Here is a 27,878-nt window from a genome sequence, read left to right on the forward strand (position 1 = left end):
GTCATAAAGGTCGTGGTCCAACGTTCGTGTGAGAGATAGCAGTATATTTCTCCTTGGAAGGTCTTTTAGTTTTCAGTATCTAGGATTAGCCATAATTTCCAAGTGGGTGATTAAGGGAGGAGAAAAAAATAATTCTCAGAGTTAACTTCTGAACTGAAGCAAAACTTGCAACATTTTTGAGCTTTGTGCTGGTTTTAAGTAACAATCCCTTGCCCTTCATTTTATTAGGAGGTGTGTTTGTGGCTAACTCAACTATTAAGGTTGTGTGAGAACTGTAATCACTTATTCAGAGGGAAAAAACCTGACAGACTTGATTGATGAAAAAGTTGGAAACCTGTATCTGTGGTACTGTGTGGGTTTTTTGTAATCAATAGAAAACCAGCAGATCTCCTACCAAGCAACTAACTATACCTTCTCTCTGGTTTAGTGTAATCTGTGGGAAGGCTCAGCCTAACACTGACAGGGGACTTCGCTGACACAGGCAAAATACCAAGGCCAGCAATTGGCAGATGCCTGGCTCCCTGTCTTCTGTCAGTGTATTTGAAGTATCTACTTGTGATTATATTTTAATGATATGACATTTAGTTTACATGGAACAGCCACTTAGAGTGGTAAAGGACCGTGCACATAGAGGTAAAAATAGGCTGAAGTTGAGCTATTTTCCTAGACTGCGTGGTATCTAATTCCTTAAGATGCTGTTAACAGGAACAGTTTACAAGAAGATCTGGAATGACTGTAGTGACCTTGTGGTACTCTTTTGGAATGTGGTGGTAAAAGACAAATTAAAGTCCTGGTTATACATTTAAAAAATGGCTGCTAAAAGTATTTCTTTTTGGTATGAGATTGAGTGTTTGCATCTGTGCTGTTTATGTAGATCTTCAGCACATCTGAACTCCTAGAAGTTATTTAATACACTTTTGTTTTTAACTTTTGTTAAGGTCATAATGGTTTCCATCCCTGAATACTATGAAGGAAAGAACATCCTCCTGACAGGAGCTACAGGCTTCATGGGAAAAGTGCTTCTGGAAAAGCTGCTCAGATCTTGTCCTAAAGTGAAAGCAGTGTATGTACTGGTAAGACACAAAGCAGGGCAGACACCTGAAGCACGAATAGAAGAAATTACCAGCTGTAAGGTATGTGTCACATGCTCACAAAGTACATGTTTGGCCTTCTTTATAATGTTCCCATTTCATTTTAAGAACAACTTTGGTTTGTCTAAAGCAAAATATTGTTGTTAAACGTTTTTTTGTTCTAACAAACATAAAATCCAAGACCTGGCAGAGCTTCTATAGCTGGTTTTCAGGCTGTTAGTCTCTAGCAAAGACAGTAGTAGAAATTTATTTAATTCAGGAGGATGTTCAGCTGTAATCCAGAATTGAGAAGTAAAACATCTGAGTTGAAATTTAAGAGAATACATAATCAAGAGGCAGTGTGGACTGGGAGCTCTAAAATGGGATTGAGACCCTTCTTAAGATCTCTCGAGCAAGTCACTTTTTCTCCTTGTGCATTATTTTCTTTTCTGTAAAATGAGGCTTAGTGCTTCCTTTTTCTTGAATGTGCTATTGGATCTACCAGTTAGCAAGAGTATGTGGTCTCAACAGGTTGTTTAAATAGCTTATATTTGTAAACAGAGGAGAAATGTTTGTCTTAATAGATTCTATTGTGAATTTCTGTTAGTCATACAGATTGCTATAACATGTGACAGCACAGGAAAGGCACTCCTTCTGTGCTGTGAAATTATCATGGTGGATATCTAAATTATTTTCTATGCATGCTGGGTGGGATGCTTTCCTCCTGAAAAGACTCATTGCCTTAATATTCTGGTGAGCTAGGCTGGGCGTTCTTACTGTATGCAGAACCATCCATTGGTGTTGCCCATCCCTCTACTACTGAGTATCCTGTTTGTGATGAGAAGGGTGAACAGCAAGGGGAGAGATTTCTAGCATGAACTTTGTCTGAAGCAGAGTTTGTTTTATTTCTATCCAGGTCTTTCTTTTATGGGACATGGGAGTACGTAGTTTAATTTCTCAGGCTTAGGAAATATGTTGAGATGCAATGTAGTCTCTAAAAAGTGTGTGTTTGGAAGGTACTAAAAGGGAATCAGTAAGAAAGTATGAATGCATTTAGACTAGGAGGGGTAAGTTGCTTAAAGACAGGCAGTGTATTTCTGTGACTCTGCCTAGTTAAGATTACAGCAGCCATGAGGGTAGCGGGGTCCTTAGTAAGTTATTCTCTGTAACTGTGTGTCAAAATGGTAGCTCATGGCTCAAAAGCATCTGCTAGCAGTCCCATGCAATGTGATAGAGCACAACAGAATGAGTGACAGTGGGGTTCTGTCTTAAAATTGTCACAAATTCTGTCTACATGAAACCCTTGGCTTGTCACTCCCTGGAACAAGGAAAAGGTCTCCAGACTGAACTCTCGAAAGGCAAAGTTTCTCAATCCCCTTTCTGTGTGCACTGTTACCCAAGTGAAAAGTGGGGGATATTAAGACAGGGAGGAGAGTGGCAGTAGTGTAGGCTGACTTAAACTTCAGTAAAATTTCAGCCTCAGTATCGCTTTTGGGAAACTCAGTGTTGTAAAAGGCTGTTAAGTTTGAGTCCAAATCTTCTGGTTATAGTCTGTACCAACTCCTGATAACAATCTGATGTGATTTATGAGTCTCGGTGAGCACTTACTGCTGGAACAGGTTCACAACAAGTCCTGGTAAGCAGGGCTACGGCCTGAGGTAGTCCTACGTCTTAGTGCCTAGAGTGAGAACATAAAGGGATGGTGTTGCACGTCTATGCAGAGATGTAGATGGGCCCGGATGTTTGTTCTCTCTTCATCACATGGTCAGACAGTCTGTTTGGTAGCAGGACAAACTTACGCTGCCTTACGTGTCACAAAACTGCACCTTTAGGTGGCTTTAATTTATAGTTGAAAATGAATTAACTTCAGTCTGTAAGGAAATGTCTTTTAACTATTTGCCTTTGGTATAATTGCATGCTTGGAGGCAGGAAAAAAAAGTACTGCTGCGATTTTAATACATTTTAATCTACTTGTGTTGAAGTGGTAGCTAAGGTATTGGCCCCTGTACAATTAAGAAGAGGGATCTGCTCTGGTGAAATTTTCAAGTGTGTTTTATTCCCATGGTACTCTTCTGCTCGGGAAAACTTGCATATTAATGAGTGTAAATAAGATGAGGCAAAAATTTTTATCCGCATTAAGCCACATAGTTAATTATGAAGAGAATATATGATGGAATATAATACAGGTGAGATTTTTTTTCCGTGAGAATTGTTGATCACCAATTTGATAAGGCTTGATCGGATGTTCCAGCATGGTATGCAGCCTTGAACCCTTCCTTTTTTCTTTTAACTAGCCAGAGAAATGATTCTTTTTATAACCTGGAAGTTCCCCAAAACTGGCATAATACCAGGGTAACATTTCTTAAATCACTGGAAGTTTTTTAAAGCTTGATGAAAGCTTTTTAAACCTAAAACCCAGTATGACTTGTGCAAGTCTTTAAGACTTTGAATAGTTATTATCAAGCTTGGGAAGTGGGCAGACTTCTTCCTTTCCTTCTGTTGAAAGAAAAGGGATTACAGTATTTAGACTGCAACTTAAAATTTCTTTGAGTCCTGGTGTCTTAACAGAGATCATTCCTTCTTCTAATATTGATAGAGATCTAGTTTTAAGGACAGGGATGAGTATTAAAAAAAATTAAATTCAAATTGAAGCCTTATTACCTTCTGTACAACACATGTAATACTGCTTTCACTGTGTGGGATAAATTGGCACAGCTTTGTCACTGAGTATGTTCACGGGAAGTCAGTAACATGTTGCTATAATATTCCTAACACACTTTTCTTACTGATGATCTTGAGAGGTAAGGAGGTATAACTCTGTCTAGACAGAAGATGTGGGGGTTTTCTTCACTTAAATGAAATCTGTATCTCTTATCTTCACTGGCTATTAGTTTGAATTTTTAGTCCTGTTTCTTTGACAGCTCTTTGACAGGTTGAGAGACGAGCAACCAGACTTCAGAGCCAAAATAATAGTGATTACGAGTGAGCTTACACAGCCTGAACTGGACCTTAGTGAACCAATCAAGGAAAAGCTTATAGAATGCATTAATATTATATTTCATTGTGCTGCTACAGTCAGATTCAATGAAACATTGAGGTGAGTCTAAAATTCTGTATACTCTGATCTGGTAAGCCAATGTTACTGAAAGGGAGAGGGTAAATCGGGTCTTGGCGCAATCTTGCAAATATTCAGCTTGTCAGGCTACTTCATGTACTCTAACAGTGGTCTCTTCGGTGACCCTTAAGGTAATGATCTTTTCCCCCAGACTCATCTTAAGCTGTTGGGTTTTCCTTTGCTCTTCTTAGGAAGACGGAGGCACAGTGTTTAGACCTGCTTTGCCAGAGGTTGTTATTACAGTATTTGACGTGGAAAAGTTGATCTCTTTTTAAAGCTTTAGGCAAAAAGACAAATACATTATTAGTACTTAGAAACTAAATAAGTTATTCTTGTAGTTTTGCTATAGGCCCCTTAGGTTTTGTGTGTGTGTGTTTGGTTGTGGGGTTTTTTTGTTGTTTTTGTTTTTGACTAAATCCCTCTGCCTGAATTTCAAAGTCATCTTGAAGGGAAACTGTTGAAGGGACAAGGGAACATGTAACTATTCTGAATCTTCCTAACATCATGCGTGGCTCTGGTATCTGGGATGGGTAGGAAGGATAAAATAAGCTGTAGCTATATGCATTGTGTGCACGAGTAATATTAGAGCTTTTTTCCTAGTGTGTAAAAGGCAACACAAACTATTCCTTTAGTTTGGCTGGAAAGGCTCAGCTTTCTCCCTGTATTCAGCAAGTCTTTCATTAAGAATAGAGGTTTGCATTGGAGGGAAGAGGGAGAAGTAGATGCACAGGGAGAAAGGTGAAAGCTAAGAGTTGAAAACTTCCATGTTGTACAGAAAATCTATTATGGAAATACTAGAGAAAAGAATACCAGAAGCAAGAAAAGATTTTGTTTGGTTTTTGGCAAAAACAACTTGATTTACTGTCAAAATACTGGAATAAATATGCAATTTGGGTAAATGACTTTGTGAGAAATAGCACACGTATTTTGGGAGGGGGAAGTAAAGCAACTTTGAGATAAAACAACTTCTCAACTCTTTATTTTCTTTGATTTGTTACAAAAGCTGGCACTGTCTAAGAACGCTATATTGTATGCTGAAATGTCATAAGGTAGCCTGTGTTTATCATGTAGGGTCTTGAAATGTTAAGGAACTGCCAACCTGATCAAAGCCAAGAGGGATTTTTAAAGCAATTTGAGAGTCTGGAATGGCATCTTGGTAGGAAAAGCCACTGGCAGCTTCTGCTTTCTTGGTGGGCCCAGTATGCTGTTTAGCAAAATAGAAAATATGAGCATTTCTTAGGTGCTCTGGTGTCAGCTCTTTCCTAACAGATGTGCTGGAATGGTTAGAGGAACCTTACAAATCTGAAGACCACCTAGAGCAGCCTTTATCAGATACTTAACAGGAATAACTAATGTGAAGTTTAAAATACTTGACTTGGGGCCAGTGGTAGGAATACAGTCAAGAAAGCAAAATACTTGCACTTATTTTTGAACTCTCCTTAATTTTTACTTGCTATACACTTGTATCTTAAAGTGGTGCGTACAACTCTAATTCCTTCCTTTGACTTCTTGAAAGAGATAGTGAAGACTGAGAATTCTTTTATCTAAAAAAAACCCCAATCCAAATTTATTCAAAAGTAACATTTTCCAGTTATGTTCATTGCTTTAGGATAGTGGTCCCCCTCTCCCGCCTGCCCAATGCTTCAGTAATAATGTGTGATAAAGAAGTTTTAAGCTTAGTGCTTATTTGGGGGAACTAAGATTTTTTTCTTTAATAATATAACATTTTTTTTTGCATTAAAGACTTTGATAAATATTTAGCTGTATTGAAACTGTTGATTGGTGTGCTGTGTGCAAGAAAACTAGTGCCCGTAGTAAATTTTGTAGGCTGGAAAGAATATCTGAATTATATAAAATAATCAGAGTAGTTGATGAGTAAGTTGTGTTCTGATTGGAATTGTAGGCATACCCGCTCTCCTATAGTGTCCTTAAGGACTATTCCAATGAGCAGCAGTGAAGTTTTAGGATGAAAGTGTGGTCTTTGGTGGTTTTCCTTCTCTCTTTTGTTTTTTTTTTTTTTCCCCCCTCTTCCTTTGTGAAATCCTGTTGTGCTTTCCTACAGGAAGATGTCAGTCTCCAACTCATTAGCCCTCTAGGCCTTCTGAGTTGTTGATCTACCTCAAGTGGAACTAGGAAGTTCAGAGGTGCATCTCATGTGGCAGCTGGGTGTTGTGTTGCATTTTTTTCTTCACATTTTATGAAAAATGTAGGATTGGAATTTAGCTTGAGGAGATCAAACGTATACTGACTTTCCCACTCTAGTAATGGAGCATGAGAATGACAATAAGAACAGAGTAAAACTTAAGAAAATTATCCTGAACATTGAGAGATGTTCTAGATTAAGACTGGGGCATACAAAGCAGAAAGTTATGATGGTGTCCATGCTGCTTTTTTGAGAAGGGTGGAGTATTTAGGAATAGTTTATATACCCATCACTGAGGCATTTGGGAGTGGCTTGACCAGTTTTTTCTTTTTGCTTGTTTCTGTCTTGCTTTCTGCTAATCAAATCTGTTTCATCAACAGAGATGCTGTTCAGTTAAATGTGACTGCCACACAACAGCTCCTCTTCTTGGCACAGCGAATGAAGAATCTGGAAGTGTTCATGCACGTCTCGACTGCCTATGCATATTGCAATCGAAAGCAGATTGAGGAAGTAGTTTATCCACCTCCTGTTGATCCCAGGAAACTGATAGATTCTCTTGAGTATGTGTTACGTTTTATGAAGCTACTTCAGTAATCTGTAACCACTTGCTTCCTAGTAATGAAGTACCAAAATATGGTTTGGAACCTGAAAGATGAGGAAATGAGCTTATGCTGTCCTGTAAGTCTGACAGCAAGGCTGACACTTCTCTTTACAGGAAAGGAGATGGGTTCAGGTTCTGTGGTTGTTTCAGCAGAGCTGGGTGTGGAGTGGTGCTGAGGGAGAGGGGTACTCCTATCTACTCAGGAGGCCTCCTGTATGCTGAGAGTGACAGTTTTTCGGCTGTATGATGAGCTGAATCAGGAACTATTAAAAATAAATGCTGTGCTATTACAAGTGTGCTAGCACTGCCATTGTGAAGGAGACAGTCCCCTTTAACAGCAGCTTCCACTACAGCCACCTAACACCATTGCGAGGTCAGACTGAGATACTGAAATCAGAGTACTTAACTGCTCAGAAACACAACTGTAGAAGTAGTTCTGTAGGTATTCAGAGAATGCAAACATTAAAAATCTGTAGTTTTTTTAATCTTGAAATGGGCATTACTGGGGGGAAGAAATTACTCATTCTGTTTTTTATGTTCTGTGTGTATTAGCTGTCCTGAGGGCTTAGTCAGTAGCTGCCAAACCCGGACTGAAACAGGTGGCAAATATGGGCCAAGTCAACTGTAACATAACAAATAATAATCTCAACTCTAAATCAGTTTCTTCCTTTTTCCCTGTCAGACAAAAATATCACCTCTTGTAAAAGAAGTATGAAACTAAAAATAACTAATTAAAAAGTTAAATATCTTTAACTTGTTACTGTAGATGAAAGAGCCCTAACATTGAAAACAAATGAATTGCTACCTAGAATGCACACTGAGCCAACTTTTTTTTACAATGTTAACTTAAAATAATCTTTAAAACAAGATATTCTGAAATAGTCGTATTTTTTGTCTCTTCTTTTTGCAAGCAGGATAAATATGATATAAACTGCTTGGTCTGGGCTTGGACAGCTGGCTGCATTTTAGAACTCATGGCAGTGAGGGGAGGCTTTTGTGAACTTACGCAGGAGTGCTCTCTCTAGCCAACAGCTGAGACATACAGAAACAGATTTGTATCCCTTTCTGGACTTTTCTACCCCTCTTCCGACTCCAGTTCGTATCATGAGTCTGATGCACATCGGCTTTGATTGTAACAGAACATTGTGAATAAAAATGTTAGCTAAATTCTATTTATGTGGCTAAGAAGTTGGATGACTGAGGCGAACGAAATCCAAGTCCTGTTTTGAAGTGGAGAACACCAAAGTAGCAACAGATCAAGAGGCACGTCTGTTGTGCCCGTGTGCTGTGACTGAAGGTTATTACAGGTTTGGATATAAACTGCTGAATGAATTGGGGAGCAAGATGAAATTGCAAGACTTAAATAAATTAAGGGGAGAAACATGGTGACCCAGCTTGCTTCAGGGGTGGTGTGTGATTACTTGACACCACAAAGGGGGAGGTGATGCTCATAATGCCTTTGCAGTGGCATCAATTTGTGGGTCATTTAATCTAACTGAGGAGCAGTGTGCCTGTCCCCCAAAGATTAACGTGCTATGTCTGCACTTCATGTTTGAGATCTTAGTTGATAGAATTAGTACTATTGTAAAGGAATATATTACTTGCTCTGTAGTTGGTGTGGAATAAATTAATTACTTGGGCAAAAAGATAAATAGCAGTACACTTTTTTCAGTGGATGCTGAATGTGCAACCCTCCTCTCTTACTTGAGGAACTTGTTTTCATTTCAGTCTGTATGGCTTTTTTTTTTTTTAAAAGGAGAAAACAACAAAAGAAAAAAAGATTTAATATTTAACAAAGTTCATAAATGTACTTGCTTTCTACACTACCCCGTATAAAATAGTTTCAAATCACTTTTGGAACTGGGCACATGTTCTGGTGAAAGATGATTTTTTGTTGTTCTTGGCATTTACTGTCAAATGTTTAGGTTTTATGGTTTAATTTGAAACTAAATGAGCATGAAGTCACTATAAACAGTCTTCTGTCAGTTGCTAGTAATGTTCTTAGGCAAACCAGCCTAACTACACTGCTGCTGTAGGATCTCAAATATAACATTCTTCCTTGAGATCCCTGTTTGGAAGGGTTCTACATATGCAGTTGCCACCTTAAATAGTGATGTGTAATTAAAATGACTAACAGGCAAGCTCTACTAAACTTGAATTTTCTGGCCTCTGGGATCGGCCTTCAATTTTGATAAGTGAAAACCCCTAACTTCTATTTTGATGAATGGTATTTTAGGAGGTTATGTGATTTTGAAGTTAAGTGCAGTATAAACTGTCAGCAGACATTGATTGTTATGCAAAAGTTCATGGAAATGTTTTACAACTTCCAGCTGTTTAAAGTAGAAAGAAGTATGTGACATGCTAACTTCAGTGGGAGTTGGTGTTAAATCCTGAAAATTAAGCTGAGATTTGAAGTGTACTAGTGTTAGATATTGGGGCTGTTGCAGAAACATGAAATACAGAACTGAGTTTTTAATTATTGCCTAAATTTCTTCACAGAGTTTCTTGTTTCTCTGTGCTTAAGCAGCTTCTAGGGGAATGCTAATGCTTTGGTGGTTTCGGTGGTTTTTTTTTGATTGAGTTATTTTGCCTTGGGTGGTGTTTTGAAGAAGAGATTCGATTTTAATTTTACTTTCCACAGTATTTTTGATTTATCTGGTTATCCTCTTTACGTGCTTTCACCCGCCCACCCCACCCCTAACCCTGGTCCAGTGAAGCAGCATGCAGTAATTTACACTTGCCTCTTCTTTTGTTTCTTTAGGTGGATGGATGATGGCCTAGTGAATGATATTACTCCTAAACTGATAGGCGACAGACCTAATACTTACACGTATACAAAAGCCTTAGCCGAATATGTAGTACAACAAGAAGGTGCAAAATTAAACACAGCCATTATAAGGCCATCTATTGTTGGTGCTAGCTGGAAGGAGCCTTTTCCTGTAAGTCACGGAGTTTTCACCTGACCATCTTGCCTGTAAACTGTAATGCATACTGACAGCCTGTTTATCAAGTGACCTTCGTAGAGGAAAATCTTTTAGGCTATGAGGTTGTGGCTCGGTTGCTTCTGGATAACAACTCTGATACAAAAGCCATCAAATAGAGTATTCTTGCGTGTGAAATTTAGGGGTAAATTACTTCTAATCATAGAACAATACCCATCACGATGGGAGATATTGTTTCACAATTTGTCAGCTTTTAACCTCACGATTTTGTGTATCTTCATCTGTTTTTCCCTCTTCAGGATACTTTGGTGTGTCAGTAGCTGCAAGGGGTGACTAAGAAAACTGGGGACTGCAGGATATAATATGTTTTGACTCTGCTCTTCTAGTCAAACCCTATAAGCTTTGCAGGGGATGGCTTAAGTTCTGTGCTATACTGTATGCTATATTGATATATAGCGCGTATATGCTATATGCTTCCTTCTGTATGGGAGACTGGTGTTGGAATAACTTCTCTAGTTCAATACAATGTCTTTCAAGCCCTTAAAATCCATATCGTTGACTTTGCGTACCTTTTTGAGTATGTACAATGTACATGTCTAAGTATATAGTGTCTAAATAGCGTCATGAAAGTTGGGCAAGAATGTCTTCTGTTTGAAAAATGAAGAAACTAATAATCAATAGCAAAGTTATCTGTCTTCTGTGAGTTGCTAGAAGCTAGTCTAGAAATACTTGCAAACTTGAATACTTTCAACATAAACATACTTATAGAGACAGTGCCCCACAGTTATTCACTAAGAAAGAAACAAGTTAGCATCTCACTTGGAAGGACCAGTGAATCTGCAGGTAGATCTCATGTTTGAGTCATAGCAACTTGTTACATCACCAGACTTCGCTATGGAAGAATTTCATTTACAGACATGGAAGAAATTAATAGCTCTCTCCTCTTTATTATTTTTCCCTCCACCCCTTACACTTGTGGAAAATTTTCAGAATTTCAGTTGAAACTGCTGACTTAACCAAATCCTTTCCCTCCCCCCTGTTCACAATAGGGATGGATCGATAACTTCAATGGACCTAGTGGTCTCTTCATTGCTGTAAGTAATGGATATACTTAAATTTTTTTCCTTCCTTTTGGAAGGCAACAAAGCTTCATCTTTTTCACTGGTGGGTCTTCTGTCTCTTTTTGTTGTTGTTTTGTTCTTTAAGGCAGGAAAAGGAATTCTTCGAACAATGAGGGCTTCCAACAGTGCAGTAGCAGATCTTGTTCCAGTAGATGTTGTTGTCAATACAACACTGGCTGCAGCCTGGTATTCCGGAGTTAATAGGTATAACAGGTGACAGTAGAGAGTATTGAGTGTTTTGAAATTATCTTGTGCATTTTAACAAATCAGTCTTCTGTTGAACTTCTAATTGGTGTCCTGCTATTCCCCCAGGAGAAAGGAATCTAAGGTTCTGACAGTCCCTCAAATTATAACTTCCTTATGCCAAAGAGGAAGACATCACCTACTGATACTGTTGTACAAGTTATGCCTCAGAATTCTTTCCTGGGTCTTGTTCTAGTCAATGCAGTCTACAGTAATGTAGGTGATGCCTTCTCTGAAAGTAAAGAAATATGATAGTTAAAGGAGAAGAATGCTGGAAGATGATACAGAAAGCAAAAATCTAACATGAGACTGATGCTTTCTGCTTTATATAAATGATGCTGTTGAGGGAAAGGATAAATTTGTGTATGTCTTTTGTCTGTGTTTTTAAAAGGCTGTTTGTCTTCTAACTTGCTCTTTTGTCTTTGTCTTCCCCAGACCAAGAAATTTAATGATATATAACTGTACAACAGGTGGCACCAATCCTTTCCACTGGGGTGAAGTTGGTATGCTGTGTTTCTTTCTTTCATAAGCTTTAGTAGAAAAATAAGACCAAATAGTAAAAGCACAGGCCAGAATCAGTAGGTCATATTACATTTTTAGTGTTGAAACTAGTATAATAGCCATACCTCTCAATTTTGCAGTGTATTGTGCTTTTTCATTATCTTCCATTGTTAATTCTCTTCCCTTGCAGCATCACCACAGTTTAATTTTGTCCTTTTTTTTTTTTTTTTTTTTTTCCTTTTTTTTTTTTTTTTTTTATTCCATTATAACTTAAATGATGGGAGAACTGATTTTTCTGTTTGCTGCTGCCATGACCTAATCTGCAGAGCGTGGGTAATGTTCAGAGAAAAGCATTGCTCAGGGGAGCAGTAGTGATGTTGGGTTTCATGCCAACCTCACTAAACACATATGGATAAACAGCCCACAATTGGATATTTTGTACATCTGCATAATTGAGAGGTATGATAATAGTTTTGCACTTGTGTAGCTCTTTGTTGTGATTGGCTTAAATTAATTGTTGGTTGAGGTGGCTTTTTTTAATCTTCCCATAGCTACGTGAGACTTCAACTATTCAAGTACAGGGAAAAATAATCTTTAAGTATGGCCACCTATTTTCAACTCTTGAGATCACCTGACTAGAATGTAACCCACATGCCAAAAACTGTTATAGTTTTTGTTATAAATAGCAATACAGGCTGGCTGGCATGGTTTATTAGCTTTTAATTTTTTAGAAATAGAATTCTTAAACTCAAGATTTATTTTTCTTCTTTCAGTTAACTTTCAATACTTAAATCTATTGTATTTCTCTTTACTACATCATACTTTTTACTTGCCTTTGCCCATTTTATATGTATCTGTATTTATAAATCTTACTGCTTCAACCAAACTTGGGAAATTGCTGACTTCATTTATATCCCAGTTTGTATGGGGATATTTAAACACTGTCTATAAACACAGTATAACGTTATAAGAGGTGATTAAAAGGAGAGGTAAATTTCAACATAATTTTTTAAGACACTGATCCTGCATATCTGTCACGTACAGCATTTTCAGGTGTCAGCAGGAGTTTCACATGGAGTCCCATCCTAATTGCTTTTTGCTTAATGCTTAAATATGGATAAGTTGTTTAAAAATTTCATTTGAAATGCGCTTCAGATGCTTGCAAAGTCCTCAGTCTGTTTTTAAGTTATTCTCCACACAAGAGATCAGAATAGCCTTCTTCATGAAATATAGATGACTGTTGAAATAGCTTTACATGCTATATAAACTGAAATTGCTGTGAATTTTTGAAACCAACAACTTCTAAGGTAGGGAAGAGGAACAGAAAGAGAGAAGCTAGAATATAACATGATACTGAAGATGACGGCATAAAAGACCTCTTGATTACAATAAGAACCAGTTCAACAGTATTTTAAGTTAAAAGCTTATGGCTTTGTTTAAGTTTCTGTGGATTATAGAAGAGTTAGGGTGGTTATTTAAATAACGTACTGACATAAATACACTGTAATGTACTTTGAAACCCATTAAATTTCACATGGTTATTACCAAAGCTGTTATGCAACTTTTCTTTCTCAGAATACCATGTAATTTCTACTTTCAAGAGGAATCCTCTCGAACAGGCCTTCAGACGGCCCAATGTAAATCTAACTTCCAATCACCTTTTATATCATTACTGGATTGCTGTAAGCCATAAGGCCCCAGCATTCCTGTATGATATCTACCTCAGGATTACTGGAAGAAGCCCAAGGTAATGGTGACTAGCTCTGTCTTATCTGTTCCTCTGACTTTTAAACCAAAGCTATGCTTACCCTATGATGTATATTGATTATTTTTTAAATTTTTTTTTCTTCCTCTGAATGCTTTGAGACTAAAACTCAGCCTTTTTTTTCTGAGAACAGGTGCTTGAATTCAAAGTGACTTTGAACTTTCTAGCAAAAATGAGGATGTTTTTGTTGGATAGTTTGGGGGTTTGAGTAGTCAAGGTAAACAGAATTACAAGATCTAGCAAGTGATGTTTGCTCTTGAATAATAAATATTCAAAATATGTTGATCCTTATTTTTTCCTACAGGATACCACATTAATTTGAATTTCAAGATAAATCCGTTAGAAAATGCAGTAAGGCACCCTAACTGTAGTCTGCAATCTAACCCCCTCTTGCATCAGTATTGGACTGCAGTCAGCCATACAATGCCTGCATTTTTGTGTGATCTTTTGCTCAGATTGACAGGTCATAAACCATGGTAAGAAGGACAGGGCTAAAAATATCTTGCTGGTAAGGTGATGGAGATGGTGAAGAAGACATGGCATGGGTACTATTTAGACTTACTAACTGTAAGCAGTAACAATGCAGTGACTGTGTTTTGAAGAGATTAACGACTGGCTCAGCAATTCTGTCCAAGATACGTCTTGTATCAGAATACTAGTCAGTCATTAAACTCTGGGAAGTGGCTTGCATTAAGATTTTTGCTATTATAAACTGGAAATTGAATGGGAGACAGAAGTGTTAAATGCGGGTTATTCCTGTTGATGATACAACTTGATCTGATATGTTGGTTTGTATCATCTCAACATTCCATTCAGTTTATAATATTTACAGTATTATCTGGTTAACTCCTTAAGTGGTGGAAATGCCATAGCTCTGCTAAATAGGCTAAACTAAATTATGTAGAAAGAATATAAGATGTCACTTCAATTTGATTCAGATTTGACAAGCCATATGATTTTAACTTATTGCATATGTTATGTTTTCAAAAGTATTTGTCTTCAGACTCTATAAAATCTCCAGTGTGGTGACAGTGTATTAACACAAGTGAGTATTCATTCAGTGTCCTGTAGTCTAGGTCTGTCTTACAAGGACAGGAAAAGTTCTGTGGTAGACTTGGCACTGGATCAGTAGAAGGAAGCCATGTTAAGTGGTCTGTAGGAGAGCTTCTAAACTGCCTTGGGTTCTGTTGTTCCAAGCCTACTCAGTAGTGTAATACAGCAACAGCAGTGGCAGAAGGCTGTGCCTGTATAGTAATCTTCCCACATTAGAAAGATGTAAGCTCTTCAGATCAAAAGAAGGTATTGAACGTACAAGTTCCTGGCTTTTAGGTTCTTTTGCAATTTTAAGTTATTGTTAATAAAAATTGGTAGAAATTCTCAGATATGAAGACTTCATCACTCACTAAAAATAGTTATACTATAAATGCCAACCTACTGTCTTTCAAATGGTTAGGAAGTAGTGCTGCTAGAATCTTGTCAGTCTTTAAAAGGCATCTAATCTTTTAAGTATTTGACCAGTGGGAGTAAAACAAGACTGTGACTAATCATGTTTAGAACATTCTTTGCAGTTTTTATATTTTAACACTGGGGATGTTGAACCTTGGTTTTGCTTTTCACGGAGTTCTTACTTGATGCTGAAAGATGGAATTTAGAATGTTAATTAGTACTACTACAATTGATGACATTAAATTTCTAGCCTGTGAAGTATTACTGATATGAGTGTTCATAATTAGTTTAATATAATGGTGGGTGGGAGAGTTTCCTGTCATGCACAAGATTTCCAGTTTGGAGGAAAGATGGGAGATGCAACTAAACCAAGCTATTGTTCAGTCGCTAAGGTTACTCAAATGCACTTGAAAGAAAATGTTTTGATACCCAGCCCACTTACAGGAATATCACTTTCATAATGTAGTGCTCTTGTCTTTTTTTTTTTTAAGCATAGGAGAAGTAGAAGCAAATATATACACAGATGCAAGCAAGACGTGCAGTGTTAAATCCTAATAGGCTTCATGTGTTGTTCAACAATGGAAGACATTTAAGACAGATCTTTACTCTTCCACTTTTTTCTACTCTTCTGGCTCGAAGTACTCTGAAATCTGCTTTACCTGTTGGGCTGGAGACAGTCATGGTATAGGGATGTACTACTGTTGCTGTGGTCATTCTGTCCAGTTGACAGAATGGTTTTAATAGCCAGGTAGCATGTATTAGAAAACTTCTAAAGCTTTGGAAACATTATTGAAGATTCTTAATATAGTGCTGTTCTGAGTGGACAAGGGCTGGCTTAATCTAAAACGTGACCTTTTCCACTCCAATTTAGCAGAAAAACTTGAGCAGCATAGTAAAACTGTAGTAAAATCAGCACAAGAACGTTCAAATACAACGCTAACTTGATTTCTTATGATTAATGGTCTGCCCTCAGTGCTGAGCCTGAATAGACTTCTGAGGTCTTAATTGCATACAACGTAGGAAAACCTCTAAGCAGTGAAATTACTGTGTAGGTTTAACTGCAACTGTTGTCACACTGTCAGGATATTGCACTGCGACTGAATGAGAACTTTTTAACAAGTAGAGGAATAGATCAGGCCTATGACCCTTCAGAACTAAAGCATTGTGTTCATAATAATAAAAAAACCCCACTTGCTGTTCAGGGTTTTTTGAAAACTTGTCTGTTGAAATCTTTCTGCAATATGAAATAATTTTTTGCACCTCACTTGTGGAACCAGTGTTTTTAGTGAGATGGAAATATTTTTGCTCTTTCTGCATCTAGTTGAAGGTTCTTGAATTTAACAGTTCTCTCATAATATTAACAGTTAAGGAAAGGGAACGAAAAAATAATGCATATAATACTTCTTCCAAATTTTGTAGAAAGAACATGTACAATAAGGCATAATGAAGATTTAATATTTTACACTAAATACTTAAGGCTGTTACAGCATTGTGCAGTTATAGTGGTGATAATCCTTAGCATCTAAGTTTAAGGATAATGTTGTCAGTAGCTTGCCATATATACTTAGTTGCATAGCAAAGCTTATTAATTCTCTAATTAACTTTAATATAAGGCACAGTTCTCTCTTATAACTTTGCATAGTGCTTAGCACAACAGAACCACATGTTATTTAAGACCAATTCAGTGTATTTGAACTCGTAAAGTCTTTTAAAATACACACCTAGCAGATCTTTCCAATTACTCTGGAAGAACAGAATGTGGCATGAAATGTTCAAAGTTGTAATTCAGGGATTTCTCCAGCAATTAATTTTCTGTTACTGCCTCTTAGAAAGCTAAAGGGAGGGTATGGTTGGTGTATGTAGAGAGGTGTAAAGGACATAATTTCATATCTTATCATTTCAATTTAAAGCTTCTTAAAACTTAACATAAAGCACCTTTCATGTAGTCTTACAAACCAGAAAGGAGTAAAGAGTACACTTGTATTAAATAGATTAATATGTTTTCTTCCTTTTGGAAGCACTTTTAAGTATGCTGCTGGAAAGATGAGAATTCCAGTAGTATGTCTTACACCTAAATTTACAGCCACATGAAAATCTGAACAAAGACAAATCTGAAAGCTTGTTTTATGTGAGGAGTCTTTTTTTTTTAAAAAAAAAAAAACAACAAAATCTCTCTAATGCTTATGCAGAGATTTGCAGATTGGCAGCCTGTAGGCTGAAGGATCAGGCTGTATTTAGCATCAGAACCGTTTTTAGCCTAGAGACAATAGGTTGTGTGTAAGACTTCCTCAAAATGCAGTCATAGCCTTAAGCCAGGTCAATTGTCTGGTATAGAAACGTGCCCACCTAACTTACGATCATTGAATTAACTATTGCTTAAAACTTTTAATTCCTGTGATGTGCTTCTCAAACTGTTGTAATGTATTTTGTCTTAATGGCAGTAAGGACTGCCTAGTAGAGGCAAAATTCTGCCTAGTATCTAGGGTGAAAGTCTTGCATGCTGTCACACTGACTTGCTGACTGCTGCTAATGTTCAGTTCTTTGTGATGATCAGCAGGTCTGACTGTTTTTCTGTCTTCAGCTTGTGAAGGTGTGATGCAGTGCTTAATAATATACTGACTGGTTATATATGGCTTTGATATTTATAATTTGTGTCCAATAGCTATCTCTGGAACAACCTGTGAAGCGTGTATTTCAAAACTTCAGGCTGAGAGATAAAATTCCGTTATGTGTATTCATGCTCTCTTTTGAATCCTGTGTATTCCCATTGCAGGAGGGATATGGTGCCATTGAAGTTCTAAAACTTATTCTGCCAGAGCTACACAAGTGTCCACTAAATGACACTCATTGCTGACATCTCTGAATGAGAGGCTGTCACTACACTTTTCTTCTCCAAAAAAAAAAAAAAAAAAAAAAGTGTAGTTTCATGTTGATTTAGTGCAAACAAGCAAGCTGACACCAAGAAAGTTGGTCCTTTTCTGCCAACTTTGTAATTGATCCAGCAGTTGAGAGAATGTGGAGACATTTGATTGTTTTGGCTGATATATCAAGATACTAACCCTACAAATTAAAAAAAATAAATTTCCACTGATGAATTGAGTCAGCTGGTTCTGTGGCCAGTTTGAGTTTGAGGGAGAAAATCTGCAGCTGAAGTAGAGCTCTTTTTAGCCACTTGATTTTTAAAAATAAATTAAAAATTGACTTAGCTATGCTTAAAACCCGTATCCGTAAGCAGAGACAGCAAGATTCCCAGCAGAGGTTAGTCTTTACATTAGTTTGAATTCAGTTTTTATTTATAGAAAAGAGCAAAACCAATGCCGGTGGCCAGTAACAAGCTCAAAATCTACACTTCTCTAATCAGATCCTCATTTGCACTATTTAGTATTTTGCAGGGATATAAATTTTCTTAAACTGTAGCAGTCTAAGCACTTTAAACTCAGCTGCCCGTCCAGCTTAGCACAAGAACACAAACCAGGGAGGCACAAAAGAGCAAGTCAACTAATCTTCAGTCTGTCAGTGGACAGACCTCTGCAGAAAGTCTAAGCACTTAGCCACTGTGTCTTCTTTGGCACTGTTTTTTTTCCAGGACATTTTACTATGAGGTCTTTCTAGTTTATCTGACCAGCAAGATCTTTGCTTTCCAAGTTTCGAGTTCTTTTCTGAATTTTTTGACTTATGTAATATGCTTTTTTTAATGTTCAGTTCAGTCTTGTTAGCACAGGATATGTTTTGGATGCACAGTCTATGTTCCTAATTATTTTTGAATCAGAGGATTCAACTCAGCTCCCCCTGTTGCCACCTTGCCCTGTTGGTGAAACCATAAACAGGTGTTTGAAAGCATCTGGAAATGTCTACTAATAAAATTAGCTGCCGATCTAAAATTTGAATACAACTCTGAATTATTCTGTAGATAGGTTCCTATGGGGTTTAAGAAACTTTCTGCTTTTTGTGCTTTAGAGATACTCTTACTTTTTCAGTGGTCTCTGCAATTTGTATTGCTCCATTTCACGAGAAGAAAGAGGCAATTTCAATACTCCCTTAGATACTGAGATGCCAGCCATAGTGACAGTAGGGGACACTAACGCGATGCAGAATACTTTCTTTAGAAGAGTTTCTGGGATAATGTGCTATATCCCTTCTACAAGTTTGAATGCATTGAGGCAGCTTTCAGAAAAATCAGTGTTTTTTATTGCTTCTATGAACTTTATTGAACAAAAGTTACCTTCAGAAAGCCGTTTAGTGCTGGGTTGTTCTGCTTTCTTTGCCTTCCCCCCCATCCCCCCTGGGTCTCACTCTGTGCTTAAAATAAGTGTGTCCTGCTATAAGGATCAAATTGGAAGCAGTTCTGTGAGATGGAAATACCTCAAGCACCCAAAGCAGGAATTTAATAGCATTAGGTTATGTGGTACTAGTTAGTACTTTTTAAAATTGAATGACCATCTCTAGTACTGTAACACTTGAAACAATTTTCTTCTCATAAATGTGGGAGCTTTGCATCTGAGAGACTGGATGACTCACGTTTTTTGGGTCCACTTCAGATAGTCTGATCAAAGCGAAACTTGCCTGAATTGATCCTTATAACATAATTTCTCTGTACTCCAAGTGATGGTTTTGTGGAGTTGCTTCCTCTGCATAATAAGGGATGATGGAAGGTATTTCTGCATATTTTGAAATAGCATAGAACTGACCACCTAACTAGCAGGATCTGCTATGGTCTGTCTGTGCCCTTAAATATTGTCCTGGCCTGCTGCAGAAGCAGTAGGGTTAAGGGACTAAGCCTTATTTCTGGTGTTTTTTAAGCCTTGATCTCTTAGTGACCATAATAAATCCATTTTGTTTTGTCACAGTGTGCAGAAAGATCAGGGAAACTGACTCCTTTGCTTAAAGTTGTCATATGCATATGTTCTGCACTGTGCAATTTGACTCTTTCATCAAGTCAGATTGTTCAGTACAGCTGCTTTAGTATGCTGAAGTGAAAAGTGTTCTGCGTCCTAAACTAAGAGTTACCAACAGAAGACAACATCTTACTGTCTCTTGATTTTTTTTTATTTTTTTTTTTTCTAGGGAAGAAACTTACTATTGCACTGGGAAGTAGGATTAGAAAAAAGGGACTGTCCTATAATTTTTGACTCTATATAAAGACTGGACAGCCTAAGTCCACTTTAATAATATGCAGAAATACCATATTGATCTAATATAACATGCTTTGGATACAGAGCAAGATGGGATACGTTAATATAGGGGTGTGGGGTTGGAGGGTAAAACGTTTACAATCTTACTGTGATTTTCTTGTTTGAACTAATCTTTACCACCTGTAAACTGTATGTTCCATGCCTTGGACTGTAGGATGATGAAAACAATAACACGTCTTCATAAGGCCATGATGTTACTAGAATACTTCACAAGCAATTCTTGGATCTGGAATACTGAAAATATGACTATGCTAATGAACCAGCTAAATCCTGAAGACAAAAAGGCAAGTAACTGTGTGATGTGGGCCTGGAGAGTGAAAGTGAAACATAAGCCGATTTCTCTGAGATTGCATAAGGACATGAGCTGGTAATGCCACTTAGTGAATGTGGAGCTAACCCTGGTACTAACTCGGTGCTGCAGATCCCTGTCACATCCTTTCAGCTGTGCCAGGGCTGTGTTCCAAGCCAGATCAGTGATGTGATCAGATACGAGGAAGGGCAGGACCCCCTTGAAGGAGGCCTGATGCAGGAGGTTGTCTTTGTCTTTGGAGTGGCCTGATCGTGTGATCTGGAGTTACCCAGGTATCAGGCAAGTGGTCAAGCTGTTACGGTTTTACCTGTATCATGAATAAAACAAGGCTTTACTTCTTGACCACTGTTGCTTTTCTGAGGAACATGAGGTGGGTTTCAATGGACTTGCTTGCTTTTAGACTAGTAACAACTTTTTATATATATATATATATATATACACACACACCCCCCCCTTTTCATGCTTTGGCCAGAACGCCGTGTGTATTCACAGAAATGGAAGTGTCAATTCTCTCACTTCTTTGGGAAGCACACTCTTGCTGTGTGACTAAAACTGCTCTGTGCAGGGGGAAAAGTGTAACTGAAGCAGAATGACAAGAGAAGTCATGAAGGTTGTTGAAGAGCAAAACCAGGTTGAGTGCAGGGTCTGAATAAAAGTGAATGAAAGAGCTTAAAGGAAAAATTTTAGTCTTTCCTACTGTGTTAGGTTGACTGTGTGAGCCTCTTACTTTTGTGCTACATTTACCAATCTCAAACTAACAAACACCTGTGTGTTGAGTTGGCCCTGGTGGGTCAGGTGCCCACCAAAGCTGCTCTATCACTCCCCTGCTCAACTGGTCAGGGGAGAGTTAATACAATAAAAGGCTCCTGGGTTGAAGTAAGGACATTCACCAGTTACCAGCACAGGCGAAAGAGACTTAACCTCGGGCAACTAATTTATTACCAATCAAATCAGAGTAGGATCATGAGAAATAAAACCACATCTTAAAACACCTTTTCCCCACCACTCCCTTCTTTCTGGGCTTAACTTTACTCCTGATTTTCTCTACCTCCTCCCCTCCAGTGGGGCAGGTATGGAGGTTGCAGTCAGTTCGTCACCCGTTGTTTCTGCCGCTCCTTCCTCCTCAGGGGAGGACTCCTCACACTCTTGCCCTGCTCCAGTGTGGGTCCCTCCCACGGGAGACAGTCCTCCATGACCTGCTCCAGCGGGGTCCCTCCCGGGGGTGCAGCTCTTCCTGCACTGCTCCAGCCCGCGCTCCTCTCTCCACGGGCCACAGCTCCTGCAGGAGCCTGCTCAGCGCGGGCTTCCCGCAGGGTCACAGCCTCCTTGGGGCATCCCCCTGCTCCGGCGTGGGGTCCCCCTGGGCTGCAGGTGGGTCTCTGCTCCCCCGTGGGGCTCCCTGGGTGCAGGGCACAGCTGCCCCCCCAGGGGCTGCCCCAGGGGCTGTGGGGGAACCTCTGCTCCTGCTCGGGCACCTCCTGCCTCGCTGCCCTCGGTGCCTGCGGAGCTGCTGCTCTCCCACGTTCTCACTCCTCTCTCCCGGCGGCAGTTGCTGCTGTACAGCTTCCACCCCCTTCTTAAATACATTATCCTAGTAGAGCAGTGGCTGTTGCGCCAGGGCTGGGTCCATCTTGGAGCAGGCTGGCATTGGCTCTGTTGAACATGGGGGAAGTTTCTAGCAGCTTCTCACAGAATCCACCCGTGTAGTCAGTCTGCTATCAAAACCTTGCCAGGCAAACCCAATACAACCTGCATGTGGCTGCCTGGTTCACCCTGGTGACTGGGGTTGACCAAAGCTATTTTGGTTACCTGCATGTGCATTTTCACTGCATAAAACTTTTTCTCTTGTTTCAATAATGATTGTTTACCTGAAAGAAAATAGCCAGTTAAAAGCCTGCTAGGACTTAAATGGCTGTTAATGTAGAATCGTGAGAGGAGGAAATCAGTATATCAGTGAAAAACTTGAGTTGTGAATTTACTGTAGTAACTTTCTCTCCTAAGGAATATATTTACATAGTTCTTTTTAAAATGTAGCAGTGCAACTCTAAGCACAGCTAAAAGAACTCTGTATTTATGAAACAGTCAACTTGGCAGAAAGCAGTGTTTATTCTGTAGCATGTTAGAATTATTTTGTTGCTTAAAAGGAAACAACATAATAGAAAATAGTTATTTCTAGAGTAGAATTCCTTACAGCCAGATGAGATGAGGGAGCAGTGCACTTGGAAGTGGAGGGAAGAATATTAGTGTGGAGGAGGAAAAATAAGGCATGAAATGGTTGAAATTTGGAAAAGGTGGTATAAAAAGCTGGTGGTTGAGTCAGAAATGGGATCTAAATCTGGATTGCTGTTACGATTAAGGACATGATAACTTACTACATCAAAGACAAATTGGACTTATATAATGGCATTTATTCTTTAAATTACTATATATAACAGGTGAATTTTAAAGCAACTAACATTGAAAGCTTTTATTTTATGCAGACATTTAATTTTGATGTTCGACAACTGCATTGGGCAGAATACATGGAAAACTACTGCATGGGAACGAAGAAGTATGTGCTGAATGAAGAAATGTCTGGCCTCCCTGCAGCTAGGAAACACTTGAATAAGTAAGTATAGATTTTTATTTTCCTCTGTTTATATTTTCTGTGGTTTTCTGCCCTTGTCAAGTTCTGCTTTTCCATGTTATGACTTAGTTGTTCTTTATAGCACCTCTTTAGCCCTTCTAGAATTCTTCTGTTTCAGTCCAGTGGTCTGAAGCATTTACTGAAGAAATCAGATGTCATCTTTCTTGTTCTATTTGTTGCTTCTGAGTTGCTCTTGGTATTCATAGTTTACGGTATTAGTCTGGGATTGTGATTGTAGCTCTGATCACTAGTGTATAATGTAATCCAGGTTTCTGATTTTACCCAGGTATCTTTTGGAAGGTAAAAAGGTACACAGCAGCACAAGGTCAGAATGACTCGTACAGTTATGGAGGTTTAATTAAACAATAGTTATTTCTTCTGGGAATGTGGTCTTTTGAAGCAGGCGAGTAAACAGGCATGGACTCTCCACCTCAGAGCAGGAAACTTTGATGTTGGTGCTCTAAGATGTCTTCTCTTAGCCTTTTATCTGTGGCTTACCTCCTCCAGTTTGAATGCACTGTTACTATCCAGAATTCTACTCGTACCATTGCCTTGTTTTGTTCGTGGCTGATTCATAAAGACAGTTGTGGACTTTATTGATTTGTCTCTTTAAAGAGTGAAATAAGTGATTAATCTTCTTGTTCTGCAATACTATTTCACATCTGCTGTCCTGATAGCACAAAGAGAAGTGGCCTAGGTCATGACTTGTGTCATTCTTCTGAAGACAAGGATTTACAGTTGTAGAGTGGATTTGCATGATATGTTACGATCTCAAATATACTTCTGAAAGATGGTAATCTGTGATAATGGTGGGGATAGCTGAAGAGGTGTCCCCTTCTGATATTTTCTTTAATTTAGATGCTATTAAAAAATGTATAGGAGTTATCATATAGTTGTCATTCTTTGTACAAAGGGTCTTGCCAAAATTAGCATGAAAAATAGTCTTATATTGGAACAGCATCTGGTTGCCCCCAGCTCTCAGTTTATATGTGGATTATTTTGCAAGAGGTTTAGATTGTAACATGTATTTACTTTGAAGTATTAATATTAAGTGGGCTTTACTTTTGTAATACAGAAATTCAGACTTTTTTTCTACAAATAATGTATGTAGAGGAAGGTTTGGCTATAGTAACACACAGCCTACCTGTAAAACAAGATAAGGGCAGTGAATATTTCCTTAAAAAGAGCTGCCTTTAAAACACAAATTGTCATGATATACTGAAGCAAAGAGATTGCTCTGTTTCTAAGAAATTTGAGTCAATTTTTGTCTTGAAGCTTCCATGTTTACATGTGAGAATATTGCTCAAAGTCACAGTTGCCCTAAAAGGACACTTAGTTTCTCCTAATTTTTAAATACAGTTCCCTGAGAAGGAATGAGTTTAAAATTGCAATGAAGACTTTGGGCTCTGTGACTGAAAAATCCTATGATGTTGTGGGGTTTTTTTTTGGTCAGTGGCAGTTGGAGTTACTTCTACATTTTTTTTTAAGTTTTAAATACATGGAGGGGAGGAGGGAAGTTCATAGTGTTAAATATTTCCTTGAGTTTGGGGTGGATGGCAGCCTGTTACTGTGTGTGTGTGACCTTGGCTTTAAGAGGTTTTTATCAAGCAGCTGTAGAGCAGAAGTACTACATGGGGTTAGCTGTTCCTTCATTTTCATCTCTTCCACTTTTCAGCAGTGAACTTACAGAAAAGCCTTCTCTGGGTGGTCGTGCATTTATCAGCTTCCTTCTGTCATTCACTTCATACCACTCATAATGTATCTTCAGATGTACAGATGAACAAACTAAGTTCTACATTAGAAGCTAATTTTGAGTGTTCTTTTTTCCTGTAAGTCTTGCTGCCTTGGCTTTTAATTATTTCTTTTGTTTTTCTTTAGGTTAAGGAATATACGCTATGGCTTCAATACAGTTCTTGTGATCCTGATCTGGCGTATCTTTATTGCAAGATCACAAATGGCAAGAAATATCTGGTACTTTGTGGTTAGTCTGTGTTACAAGTTCCTCTCCTACTTCAGAGCCTCCAGTACTATGAGATACTGAAGAAGAGAATTTAGCATTAGGACATCTATGCATATGGTGGTCTAACTGCACAAAGCCTGTAACATGTAGTCATCTCACATTTTGTAAAAGCATAATTTCATCTTAAATTGGAGTGCGAAATATATGGTATGGTATATGTAATGTTAGTTGTGTATCTTCCTGGAAACAGAGAAAATAAAATGGTCAAGTGCCAGGTTGAATTGGCATTAGACAAGTATTTAAATAACTTTAACTCTTTGACCTGGGGAAAACATTTTAGACCACTGACCAAGATAACTGTGCAATTTGGAACGTGTTTGATTGAAATCTGCCTTAACATGATTTTTTCTTTTAAGTTTTACTCCACGTTGAGCAAGATAAATATTCTTAGTAGCTGCTAGTTGCTGTAGACCTATTTATTTGAAGTTCTTCAAAATTACAAAGGGTTTTGCAAGTTGCAAAAGTGTATAAATGATGGTGGATCTCATGAAAAAAATTATTTGAGGACTTTTGTAATTTGTCTTTACTTTTTGCCTTTTGCCACTTCTTCCCTTCTTCTGAAAGTAGGGATGCAACAATGGTGCCTACTTTGCTTTAAAATTAAAAAAAAAAACCCCAACCCAACCTTCCTTAATTACTGAAAGGCCTTTTGTCCAATCTGGTCTTCAGAATGCACCTAGTGATTCAGTTCTGTGCTCAAAACTGGCTGCATCCAACTTGTAGTTATGTCAGCATGAACCATTTGCTTCCCTGAAAGCAGAATTGATCCTGCGATTGAGTAGATAAAAGGAAATAAAGTCACTGACCATCCTCTTTTTTTTTAATGATGTTTATTGCAAACACAGAGCCAGCACTTGATTGATACACTTCTGACTTCAAAAGGTAAATGTATTTGAAAGGAATTTATTATGCTTAGTTGCTATTTATATTACTGGTAATAGTAGCTGGACAAACTATAGGCTTTCATTAAGAGATATACCTGGTTTTAAATTCTAAGCGATGTTATCAAATACTTCATGAATTAATAATTTTTTTAAAATCTCTGAGCTATGAAATTTGATGCATGGGCAACACCAGTGTGTAAGCACACTTTCTCATCCCTGACCCAATAAAATCTCGTTTCACTGGGCAAGCAGAGCAAGATGCACCTTGCTTCAAAATGAAAATATGTTAACTATTCTGACATCTGTCTTCAAATCTGAAGAAATCTGTTTTCTCTGCACTTTGTTTCAGTAGGGAAAACATTTATAAAAAGAGCAAGCTGTAAGGAAAGATTGAATCCTTGTTTAAGGTAATACGCGAAGATCCCTTTAAATTTTGCTTGCACGGAATTCTGAGAACACTGTAATGTTCCACTAAGTGATGCACTGACCAACACCCTTGCCCAGTGTTTGTTCATTAAAAGTTTATACTGATGAACATGTTCTTGAATCTGCTTGGAAAGGCAAATAATGACTTATTTACAAAAGAGCTACATTATACTTGCCCTTGGTAGTTTTTTGTCCTATTTGAATTAAGTATGTAAAGAACTTATTTTGCTATTCTTGTGAAAACTCTTACTTTAAAGAGGACACCTTTCGTGCAGGTGTATATCTCATTTTGAAAAGGTAATGGCTTCCTTGTTGAAGCTAAATATTCTGTAGTAAGTAGTTAAGCTGTAATTCCTTTTTAAAATTACCTGTGTATATATAAAGCTAGGGATGAAAAGCCTAAATGGTCTAGGACCACACCTTGTGTGAGAGACCTCTGACTGGCTGAAAATAAATCATGGCTTCTGTGATTGAAGATGATACACTTTAACAAACACATGAGGTGTATCACATTTTTTGTTGCCTCCCCAAGTACCTTACTAGACCTGAAAGTATGCTTAAGCATTCCTGCATTGTAGACTTTTTTTCAGAGGTGCCTACTGTCCAGTGACACCTCTTGTCCCATGTTGGCATGTGGCTGAAGTTTGCAAAAGACAAACACATCATATTCTGAGAATGATTCTGTGAAGCAATTCACTTATGAATTTTGGTTGTTATTAACAATTATACATGCTACTTGTCCTGTTGATTTTTTTAATGCTGAGAACTATGAAGCCAATGAACTGATTATTTCTGGTCCGAAACACTGCTTAGAAATGTATTCTTCTGAATAAATAACGAAGAAAAGGAGTTACTTTAAACATAGGGATATTCAACCTCTACTCTTTAAACATTTGCCAATTTAGCAACCCAGATATTTTCCCTCTTTGGAGACCATGGTTCTGTGCACTATTGGTATCTTACACGAATTTATCAGTCATCCTATTTAACTGACAATAGATTCGGTGTCACGTTTATTACATTAGTTTTGTCACTTCCTGTGGTCAGTCTGTGAAAATCTATCTGAAACTACTGGTTTGTTTTGTTTTGGTTTTTTTTTTTTCCATATCAGAACCCTGTTCTCTTGCGGCTCTTCATACCAGTGTTTGCACATAACTGGTGTTGATCAAAAATATACCAGAACTATATTTTGATAGAGTAAGCTAGACTCACTGTACTGACAAGCAAGTTACAGGAGGTATTCCAGTTGGTTAAATAGGAGGAAGAGCAGACTGAAACATGATCACTTTACAGTTACTGGTGTTTAAATTTGGGACCAGGAAAAAAATTTACATTTTCCTGTAATGTTTTTCTCTGCTGTAGGAACAGATGTTTGGAAACAAATGCTAAATCCGTGAGCTTTTATAAGACATAAACAGAAATATTGGGTGCCTTTGTTTGTAAACCAAAAATAAACAAATCCCTTGAAAGTGT

At 38.0% G+C, this 27,878-nt stretch overlaps 1 protein-coding gene across 4 annotated transcripts; it reads left to right on the forward strand.

Annotated features, from left to right (window-relative positions):
• The first annotated feature begins 941 nt into the window (after nucleotides 1-941).
• FAR1 (fatty acyl-CoA reductase 1) lies at nucleotides 942-27,874 on the forward strand. 4 transcript variants are annotated; one of them, XM_026850771.1, is made up of 11 exons: nucleotides 942-1,133; nucleotides 3,992-4,167; nucleotides 6,709-6,888; nucleotides 9,691-9,868; nucleotides 10,921-10,965; nucleotides 11,078-11,205; nucleotides 11,671-11,738; nucleotides 13,312-13,483; nucleotides 20,294-20,423; nucleotides 22,930-23,057; nucleotides 24,954-27,874. In XM_026850771.1, exons 1-11 carry the CDS (start codon nucleotides 945-947, stop codon nucleotides 25,114-25,116), a joined length of 1,557 nt encoding a protein of 518 aa, XP_026706572.1. In that variant the 5' UTR covers nucleotides 942-944; the 3' UTR covers nucleotides 25,117-27,874. The 4 variants fall into 4 exon arrangements, with proteins under 4 accessions (XP_026706572.1, XP_026706573.1, XP_026706575.1 ...); XM_026850772.1 differs by lacking the exon at nucleotides 13,312-13,483 and adding an exon at nucleotides 13,806-13,977; XM_026850774.1 differs by having other exon boundaries at nucleotides 11,078-11,196.
• Nucleotides 27,875-27,878: the final 4 nt, after the last annotated feature.

This window comes from Athene cunicularia (assembly GCF_003259725.1).
Source record: "Athene cunicularia isolate RWA chromosome 5 unlocalized genomic scaffold, athCun1 chr5_part3, whole genome shotgun sequence".
Lineage (NCBI taxonomy): Eukaryota > Metazoa > Chordata > Aves > Strigiformes > Strigidae > Athene > Athene cunicularia.

Excerpts from the sequence above, each read along its gene's own strand:
- FAR1 (XM_026850771.1), top strand. The coding sequence starts at position 945 with ATGGTTTCCATCCCTGAATACTATGAAGGAAAGAACATCCTCCTGACA. Across the intron at positions 1,134-3,991 it reads AAGAAATTACCAGCTGTAAG|CTCTTTGACAGGTTGAGAGA; the intron begins GTATGTGTCACA and ends TTTCTTTGACAG. Across the intron at positions 9,869-10,920 it reads GCTGGAAGGAGCCTTTTCCT|GGATGGATCGATAACTTCAA; the intron begins GTAAGTCACGGA and ends TGTTCACAATAG.